General features: G+C 45.3%; 1 protein-coding gene across 1 annotated transcript; it reads right to left on the bottom strand.

Annotated features, from left to right (window-relative positions):
• Positions 1–443: 443 nt before the first annotated feature.
• MEX3B (mex-3 RNA binding family member B) lies at positions 444–4,124 on the bottom strand. Its single transcript, XM_068106984.2, has 2 exons — positions 3,608–4,124; positions 444–3,076 (listed from the first exon to the last, which is right to left on the bottom strand). The coding sequence occupies exons 1-2, from the start codon at positions 3,921–3,923 to the stop codon at positions 1,734–1,736; spliced, it is 1,659 nt and encodes a 552-aa protein (XP_067963085.2). The 5' UTR covers positions 3,924–4,124; the 3' UTR covers positions 444–1,733.
• Positions 4,125–10,514: the final 6,390 nt, after the last annotated feature.

The following is a 10,514-nucleotide window of genomic DNA, read 5'->3' as shown; positions in this document are numbered from 1 at the left end:
GAGCCATTTGCTCAATTAAAGCTGCATGAAGGCAAAACTGCAGCCAAACTTGTAGGGAAGCATTTTATCAGCTGCTGCCACACTCAAAGCGTGGTTTGCGGTTTTAGCGCGGCCCAGTCCAGACTTCCTGCAAAGCCACCGGTGATCCATGCCAAAAAAAACAAAACAAAAAAACCCCAATATTAGAACAGCACAGTCCTCAAATGCTGAACTGTGAGCATCACTTAGGCCCAGAATCCTCCATCAAGATTGCCTTGGCTACAATAAGCTGCTTTGCATGTTTGAGGCAGCACAGCACACACCTTTGGTTTAAAAGAAATAAACGAGTCGACGTATCGCAATAACATTACTCCAGTCAGTGCCGAGGAAATGTCGAAGGCCTTCCACCTTAACATGTGACCCGCTCGCCCCCAATGAACCTGGAGAAGAGAAGCTAAGCACAGCACTGTTGGTTGAACTTTATTTCATCAGAAAAATAAAACTCTTAGTACAACATTTATTTCAAATATAACATTAGTAATTTCCAAGTGAGGTTAAAAGGACCTTTTGTGATAAAATATTCCAGTTTTAAAACTATTTCTGCCCAATTCAAGCTACATATACAAAAACTGAGTAATAAAACAATAAAACTATACCGGTGCAACCAAACCCTATTCGTACAAATAGGTTTAAAGCACAACTAACCTGGTCGTCTTAAACTTTTATTGGCTTTCACTTTTATATAGAATAAACATTTCTTACTCCAAAATATATGCTGGGTTTAAATTCTCAAATCAATAATCAAAAAATAGTATGTCAAAATATAATATAAATTCCTAACCTAAAAAAAGAAAGGAAATACTGTCAAGTTGTCTACATATATATAAAAAAAATAATAAAATAAAACCACAAATGCTAGCCAGTGTAATACAAAGTAAAATCCATTTTGGAACATTTGGAACAAAAAACGAGATAGTAAAAACATTTGGAACGAAAAGAAAATCCATTTGGAACAAAAAGAAATAATTAACCCCCCCGCCCACAAAAGGAAATAAAAAAGTAAAATAAAATAAAAGCCCAGCTGTGAGAACATCGCTGACATTAAATAAAAAACAAATGAACAACTGTAAACATCCTGCATGAAATATAATCTTTCAAGTCAAAGGAATAAAATATTTTGAAAACTATAATATTGATGCAGACTGCGGTTGATCAATAATAGTTATAACATTGTGCCTATACAAGAAACATCGTAAAGCTTTGTACGAACAGTACACGCAAAAGGAAAGAAATCCTCCGATTCGCGAGTCTACGCTCTAGAGAACAGTCTGAGCTTGGAAAAACCACAAACTAACGCTCCTACTGAAATACATCTTCAAATTCTGGTTTTGGACAAGTGGCGTGGATACATTTCTCCCAAATTCTCGAGTCGCTCTGCTAACCCACCCGAAACATGACGTTTTTCCAAGAGTCTAAGTGGGGAAGCTTTGTGGGTTGGAATGTGGGGTTTAAAGAAGTTTTAGGTACTGGAGAGGGGAGGAGGTGAAGAAAATTTAGGGATCGGAGTTGAGGGTGGAGGAAGAGGATCTTGGGGATTGGGTGGGTGGATTTGGAAGCTTTAGGGGGGTCAGGGGTGGGTAAACAAGCAAGGAGGAGGAAAATGTTGGGAAGAAACGGGACGGACAAATCTAGAAGCCCTAACAGCGCTTGTGTTTTCAGGACGAGTCGAAGGATGAGAGGGAGGCCCGGATGCACTAGGAGTAGATGCGGATTGCCTGAGTGACCGCGGTCTTGCATACGGGACACGTGGGTTCGGCCTTCTGACAGATGCGTTTGGCACACTCCATGCAGAAGAGGTTGTGGCCGCATGGCACGAGAGCGGCGATAACCTCACTCTCCAAGCAAAGGAGACAATCGCGGGAGGAGCCCGGACGAGACGACCCACCGGCCGAGCCGGTGGAGCCGCCCGGGGATGTAGAAGCAGAACCGGATCCGTATCCCGGGATGCCCATGGGGTCGCTACGGGCACGCCGTGCCAGGGGGTGCTCGGCGGACGCCGGACCGCTGTCGGACAATGTGGGCGACAGCCTGGCATTGCTGCTGCCAGCGCTGAGGCTGTAGCTCCGGCGGGACGCCATGAATCCGGTGCCAGGTCCGTTTACGACGCTCACATGTCCTCCATTATTCCCATTGAGGGTGCTGCGCTCTCCCAGTTGAGACCACATCACCGCCGGTGGTGCTGGGGCGGGATCGAAACCAGGTGCAGCCTCAAAGCCAGGTGATTCAAAACCCAAATCTCTGTCGTCGGCAGACAGTCCAGGGGCACTGGGTTCAAACACAAACCCACCACCACCGTTTCCGCCACCACCACCACCAGTGCTGCCACCACCGGCACCGCCACCACCCGGAACGGCTGCCGGGAAAGGACTGATCGGACTGAAGTCTGAAAGTTTCCCCCCTGCGAAGAACGAGTCACTGGAAGATCCGCTGCCATGAGAGCTACCACTGTCGTGCCGGTAGCTGGCAAAGGTCGCGGCCGCCTTGCGGGACCCGCCCGCGGGCCGGATCCACAGACTTCCCAGCGCACCAATGTCAAAGCCAACGTCGGTTCCATTGGAGTGAAAATCATTCTTCTCGCTCAGCTCGAGCGCTCCGCAACCCGTGCGCAGCGCGATATGAGCCTCGATCTCCTCGCGCGCGCGGTCCACGTTCTCGGGCATCCCGGTGACCTCGAACACGGGCTCCTTGTCTCGGCTCGGGGTCACAATGTACGTGTGGGTCGCCTGCTGGATGCGCTTGATGGTCGCGCCTTTGGGCCCCACCACGAGGCCGACCACGCGGTAGGGCACCCGCACCTGGATAGTCGTCTGCCCGGGAAGGTTGGGAGGCGGGGGCACGCCGGATCCCGCGGAGACCCCGCCCGGTTTGGTGCGGGACGCGCGGATCAGCGAGAAATGCTCGGCGGCCGAAAGGATCTCCCGCTTGGCGAGGGCTACGTCCTCGCGGCGTCCGGTCACCACGAACACCGGCTCCTCTCCTCGAACGGGGGTCTTGATGTAAGTGTTCGTTTTGGCTCGCAGGGCTTTGATCTTACAGCCTGGGGAGGAAGAAGAGGTGAGGGGTACGGGTAAGGGTTGGGGGGGGGGGGGGGAGGAGGCGTGGGAAGGACAAGAAACAAAGGGTTAGCGCGTCCGAAGCGCTCGTCTTCAGTTCACCCTCATTTTGCACCCGCACTGAAGGCGCAACACGGGACACAGCACAGTTCACCCTCAATTTGCACCCGCACCGAAGGTGCAACACGGGACACAGCACAGTTCACCCTCATTTTGTACCCGCACGGAAGGTTCAACACCGGACACAGCACAGTTCACCCTCATTTTGCACCCGCACTGAAGGTTCAACACCGGACACAGCACAGTTCACCCTCATTTTGCACCCGCACCGAAGGTGCAACACCGGACACAGCACAGTTCACCCTCATTTTGCACCCGCACCGAAGGTGCAACACCGGACACAGCACAGTTCACCCTCATTTTGCACCCGCACCGAAGGTGCAACACCGGACACACCGAGGCCCCGTCGGCCCCGTTTCGGATGCGCGTTGCGGACCGTGGCGCGACAGCGATACCTTGCCTTCCGACGATCTCGGCGACGTGCTCCGAGCTCGGGACCGGCACGCACTCGGTCATGTTGACGCTGCGCTTGGCCGAGGCGGGAGCTTCGCTCGGGAAGAGGCAACTTCCATCGGGACCCCCGGAGTCCCCGGGGTAGAGACAGCCCCCGCCGTCCGGTCCCGCTTCTCCCGCCAGGAAGGAAGCGCCGCCATCCTCCTGGTCGAGACCGAGTAGCGAGAGCTGGTCCAACGCGAGCTGCAGCGCCCGCTGGTCGTCGAGCGCGTCCGGGTTAATGTTTCCCTCCATGTCGGCGAACAGCGAGCTCGGCATGATGTCCTCCTTTGTCCCTCCCGCGGCGCTTAGTGCATTCGATTTGAGCGCGGCCCGGCCCTGCCCCGCTGCCGCCGCACCAGCAGCAGCAGCAGAAGCGGCAGCAGCTCGGCTTTAACAGCCCGCGCCGCTCAGGCAGCAAACCGAGCCTCAGCGTTTAAAAAATAAATAAACCCCCCCACCATCCATCCCTCCCTCCGGCAGCCTCGATCAGTCCCCTCCTTTCCGCGGAGCGACGTTTATCCGAGCGGCTGGGCGACGCGTCACGCCGCTCCCATTGGTCCGTCCGAGCGCCGCGCCCGTTATCCACGCCCCATGGGCGGGGCTTCTAGCGTTCGGCTTGCGAACGACTGCGCGGGCACGAGCGCGCGCTGCGACCGAGGTGGCGCGGTACAGGCTCGGGATGGAAGGCGAGGAAAAGGATAGGGGGAGGGGGATGAACAAGGAGGAGCGGACGGGGGTGATGGGTGTCGCGACGCGTCGCGAACAGCCGATGGATGAGCTTGCCGAGCGAGTGCGACTGGATATCACGTAGCCGTGTCGGTGGTTGCGGTGGTTGGTATATGACACGTAACAGGAACCCGCACAGCACGACGTACGGTGATCTCCGTGCCGCGAACGGACTAATGATCGCGCCCGGATTCCATGGCGTATTGCTCAAGGTACTTATTTACCTGGGTGATTAAAACGGACACGTGTCACACCTGTCCATTACGTTCATAACGCAGTTCAAACGTCGTTCGGAAAAAGAAAGTTGAAGAAGCTCCTCATTTGTCCTTGTTATTGTATGTGCGCCATTGGTGGAAGGAGAGCGTTTCCGACATTTGGTGCAATTATCACCCTAATGCCAGAATGGGGAGGGGGTAACACCCCAGGTGGAGACGCCTCATTTGTTCCCCGCACGGTAAATTAATAAGTGTAAAATATGGGCGCGCACCGTCGCCTCGCTCGGCTTAATTACAAACTCATTCGACACTCGTTTTCGATAATGAATAAATCAGCAATTGGAAACGAGCCCCTGATCCGACATTTCTTTTATGTTGATTTTGTAATAGTCGAGGTGAAAGCGAGACAATGGCGGTTCGAATCACTCATGAAAACACCAACTCTGAGGGCTGCCTGGCCCAGGTCTCGGCTCGACTCAGCTAGTGGTATCCAGACCGTGATTCGACATTTCTTTTATGTTGATTTTGTAATAATCGAGGCAAAAGCGAGACAATGGCGGTTCGAATCGCCCATTGAAAACACCAACTCTGAGGGCTGCCTGGCCCAGGTCTCGGCTCGACTCAGCTAGTGGTATCCAGACCGTGATTCGACATTTCTTTTATGTTGATTTTGAAATAGTCGAGGTAAAAGCGAGACAATGGCGGTTCGAATCACCCATTGAAAACACCAACTTCGAAGGCTGCCTGGCCTGGGTCTCGGCTCGACTCAGCTGGTGGAAACGAGCCCGTGATCCGTCATTTCTTTTATGTTGATTTTGAAATAGTCGAGGTAAAAGCGAGACAATGGCGGTTCGAATCGCTCATTGAAAACACCAACTGCGAGGGCTGCCTGGCCTGGGTCTCGGCTCGACTCAGCTAGTGGAAACGAGCCCGCGATTCGACTTTTTAATTTTATTATTTTGACATAACAGAAGCAAAAGCGAGACCATGTCGGTTCGAATCACTCATTGAAAACACCATCTTGTGTGTCTGGCCTGGGTCTCGGCTCGACTCGGCTAGTGGAAACGAGGCCGTGATTTGAGATTTTTATGTTGTAATCCACGCCATAAAGCAGGCCGTGCCGCTCCGAATGGTCCATTCAATCAATGCATCGAATGCCGAATCTCTGCTCGGGCTCGACCTGGTTCATGGAAATGTGCGAGAGGCTCCGAGTCCGCCCGCAATGTGCCCCCTGGCGGCCCTTGGGGGACCCTGCCATCAGTGGGCCTTTTGTTTTCCTTTTCCAGGAGTTTCCACTTGAAGACTCGGTTTTAAAAATCTTGGAATATCTCATGGAAATGTCGCAAAAGTTATCCCAGATTATATAACTTGAATCCAGGTGTATTCGCGATACTTGTTTTTGTAAAAGTCCCCCCCCCCCCCCCCCCCCAATGCCAAACACCCCGAGTTCTTACGGACCCTTTGTCTACATCATTATGACGTAGCTATGCAGCCGATAACATTGGCAGTGTATAGACAATTGACGCTGACCCCATTCTGTCGAACAGTACCTGATGTACATATAATACGATTAATGTTTTAATGGGGGGTTGAGCACCAGGTAGTGGAGTTACCTGCAGGGATGCACTGAGTTGGACTTGAGGTCTCAGATTCTTTTTTTACACCTCCACACCCTCACGTTCAACTTCTTGGACCGAATGTTCTGACATCGGGTCTTGGCTGACCTTGGGTCACGTGGAAAACGAGCAGAGGATGAGTGGGATAACAGGATAAAGTTGACTCCTGGGTAGTCTGGGTACACTGAAGTGGTCAGTGTACCCAGTCATGTGGACCACTTGCCAACATACCTTCTTTTTTGCTTGAAATAGTTTGTTTCCCATCTTTAAAATCTTTCCCATCTTTTCTTCAAAATGCTGTTTCAGAGTGGCTAAAGGTAAGCTCCTCCAAACCACATTCCAGCCGAACCAACAACCTCGTCTTCCAGTCATTTGGCGTCTTCATCCAGCGACGCTGGAGTCAAATCACAAGGAACACAACAGGCAACTTGAGTCGAACAGCAGAAGAGTCTCGGATTTCAAACAGACTTTCAGGTTCATTCCTTCGACGTGATGTGGTTGGACTTGTGGTTTTCCTGCCACGAGGGAGGGTCACACCCGGCGGGGTTAAATATCACCTTTGCAGCAAAACAAGTAAACGCACGAATCGCAATAATTACTGGAGTTCAGAGAACACCTCATCCCACGTGCTCTTGAGAAAAAGGACATGGGAAGAGGATTTTCAACTTTTCCTTTGCGTTTCTCAGCACAATCTAGATTTCTTATTAGCCGGGACTTTGTTGGGATCTCGATAGTCCCCAATACTGACAGAACAAGTGCAAAATTTCATTGGTCCAGATGGTGTAATATTTTGTCCGAGTAGATTAAGATTCTAAGTTACACTGTAGATTTTTGGAACCTTAAACAAAGGGATTTGTGTTCTGGTGTTCAAGTATATAATTCCATTGAAATAAAATAAAAGTTTTAAAGTCTGCAGAAGAAAAAAATAAAATAAAACTTTTGGGAAATTTGCGACCGTTGATGCACCGTCTTTCACACCAACTTATTTAACATGTTTAATTACTCATTCATGCCTATTCAAATTCCAGTCATTCATGCCTATTCAAATTCCAGTCATTCATGCCTATTCAAAATTCCAGTCATTCATGCCTATTCAAAATGTCAGTCATTCATGCCTATTCAAAATTCAGTCATTCATGCCTATTCAAAATTCAGTTATTCATGCCTATTCAAAATTCAGTCATTCATGCCTATTCAAAATTCAGTTATTCATGCCTATTCAAAATTCAGTCATTCATGCCTATTCAAAATTCCAGTCTTTCATGCCTATCCAAAATTCAGTCATTCATGCCTATTCAAAATTCAGTTATTCATGCCTATTCAAAATGTCAGTCATTCATGCCTATTCAAAATTCAGTCATTCATGCCTATTCAAAATTCAGTTATTCATGCCTATTCAAAATGTCAGTCATTCATGCCTATTCAAAATTCCAGTCTTTCATGCCTATTCAAAATTCCAGTCTTTCATGCCTATTCAAAATTCCAGTCTTTCATGCCTATTCAAAATTCCAGTCTTTCATGCCTATTCAAAATTCCAGTCTTTCATGCCTATTCAAAATTCCAGTCTTTCATGCCTATTCAAAATTCCAGTCATTCATGCCTATTCAAAATGTCAGTCATTCATGCCTATTCAAAATTCAGTCTTTCATGCCTATTCAAAATTCCAGTCATTCATGCCTATTCAAAATTCAGTTATTCATGCCTATTCAAAATGTCAGTCATTCATGCCTATTCAAAATTCAGTCTTTCATGCCTATTCAAAATTCCAGTCATTCATGCCTATTCAAAATTCAGTTATTCATGCCTATTTCAAAATTCAGTCATTCATGCCTATTCAAAATTCAGTTATTCATGCCTATTCAAAATTCAGTCATTCATGCCTATTCAAAATTCAGTCATTCATGCCTATTCAAAATTCAGTCTTTCATGCCTATTCAAAATTCCAGTCATTCATGCCTATTCAAAATGCCAGGCTTTCATGCCTATTCAAAATTCAGTCATTCATGCCTATTCAAAATTCAGTCATTCATGCCTATTCAAAATTCAGTCATTCATGCCTATTCAAAATTCAGTCATTCATGCCTATTCAAAATTCAGTCATTCATGCCTATTCAAAATTCAGTCTTTCATGCCTATTCAAAATTCAGTTATTCATGCCTATTTCAAAATTCAGTCATTCATGCCTATTCAAAATTCAGTTATTCATGCCTATTCAAAATTCAGTCATTCATGCCTATTCAAAATTCAGTCATTCATGCCTATTCAAAATTCAGTCTTTCATGCCTATTCAAAATTCCAGTCATTCATGCCTATTCAAAATGCCAGGCTTTCATGCCTATTCAAAATTCAGTCATTCATGCCTATTCAAAATTCAGTCATTCATGCCTATTCAAAATTCAGTCATTAATGCCTATTCAAAATTCAGTCTTTCATGCCTATTCAAAATTCCAGTCATTCATGCCTATTCAAAATTCAGTTATTCATGCCTATTTCAAAATTCAGTCATTCATGCCTATTCAAAATTCAGTCATTCATGCCTATTCAAAATTCAGTTATTCATGCCTATTCAAAATTCAGTCATTCATGCCTATTCAAAATTCAGTCATTCATGCCTATTCAAAATTCAGTCTTTCATGCCTATTCAAAATTCCAGTCATTCATGCCTATTCAAAATTCAGTCATTCATGCCTATTCAAAATTCAGTCATTCATGCCTATTCAAAATTCAGTCTTTCATGCCTATTCAAAATTCCAGTCTTTCATGCCTATTCAAAATTCCAGTCTTTCATGCCTATTCAAAATTCCAGTCTTTCATGCCTATTCAAAATTCCAGTCTTTCATGCCTATTCAAAATTCCAGTCTTTCATGCCTATTCAAAATTCCAGTCATTCATGCCTATTCAAAATGTCAGTCATTCATGCCTATTCAAAATTCCAGTCATTCATGCCTATTCAAAATTCAGTTATTCATGCCTATTCAAAATTCAGTCTTTCATGCCTATTCAAAATTCCAGTCATTCATGCCTATTCAAAATTCAGTTATTCATGCCTATTCAAAATGTCAGTCATTCATGCCTATTCAAAATTCAGTCTTTCATGCCTATTCAAAATTCCAGTCATTCATGCCTATTCAAAATTCAGTTATTCATGCCTATTTCAAAATTCAGTCATTCATGCCTATTCAAAATTCAGTTATTCATGCCTATTCAAAATTCAGTCATTCATGCCTATTCAAAATTCAGTCATTCATGCCTATTCAAAATTCAGTCTTTCATGCCTATTCAAAATTCCAGTCATTCATGCCTATTCAAAATGCCAGGCTTTCATGCCTATTCAAAATTCAGTCATTCATGCCTATTCAAAATTCAGTCATTCATGCCTATTCAAAATTCAGTCATTCATGCCTATTCAAAATTCAGTCATTCATGCCTATTCAAAATTCAGTCATTCATGCCTATTCAAAATTCAGTCTTTCATGCCTATTCAAAATTCAGTTATTCATGCCTATTTCAAAATTCAGTCATTCATGCCTATTCAAAATTCAGTTATTCATGCCTATTTCAAAATTCAGTCATTCATGCCTATTCAAAATTCAGTCATTCATGCCTATTCAAAATTCAGTCATTCATGCCTATTCAAAATTCAGTCTTTCATGCCTATTCAAAATTCAGTCATTCATGCCTATTCAAAATTCAGTCATTCATGCCTATTCAAAATTCAGTCTTTCATGCCTATTCAAAATTCCAGTCATTCATGCCTATTCAAAATGCCAGGCTTTCATGCCTATTCAAAATTCAGTCATTCATGCCTATTCAAAATTCAGTCATTCATGCCTATTCAAAATTCAGTCATTCATGCCTATTCAAAATTCAGTCTTTCATGCCTATTCAAAATTCCAGTCATTCATGCCTATTCAAAATTCAGTTATTCATGCCTATTTCAAAATTCAGTCATTCATGCCTATTCAAAATTCAGTCATTCATGCCTATTCAAAATTCAGTTATTCATGCCTATTCAAAATTCAGTCATTCATGCCTATTCAAAATTCAGTCATTCATGCCTATTCAAAATTCAGTCTTTCATGCCTATTCAAAATTCCAGTCATTCATGCCTATTCAAAATTCAGTCATTCATGCCTATTCAAAATTCAGTCATTCATGCCTATTCAAAATTCAGTCTTTCATGCCTATTCAAAATTCAGTCTTTCATGCCTATTCAAAATTCCAGTCATTCATGCCTATTCAAAATTCAGTCATTCATGCCTATTCAAAATTCAGTCATTCATGCCTATTCAAAATTCAGTCTTTCATGC

The sequence above is a fragment of the Myxine glutinosa genome, chromosome 2, assembly GCF_964187855.1.
Source record: "Myxine glutinosa chromosome 2, kmMyxGlut1.1, whole genome shotgun sequence".
Taxonomy (NCBI): Eukaryota; Metazoa; Chordata; class Myxini; order Myxiniformes; family Myxinidae; genus Myxine; species Myxine glutinosa.
Note: the sequence above shows the minus strand (reverse complement) of the source record. Positions and strands in the feature narration are given on the sequence as shown.

Coding starts and splice junctions, on each gene's coding strand:
- MEX3B (XM_068106984.2), bottom strand. CDS start 3,923: ATGCCGAGCTCGCTGTTCGCCGACATGGAGGGAAACATTAACCCGGAC. Junction 3,077..3,607: donor CGAGATCGTCGGAAGGCAAG/GTATCGCTGTCG, acceptor CTTCCTCCCCAG/GCTGTAAGATCAAAGCCCTG.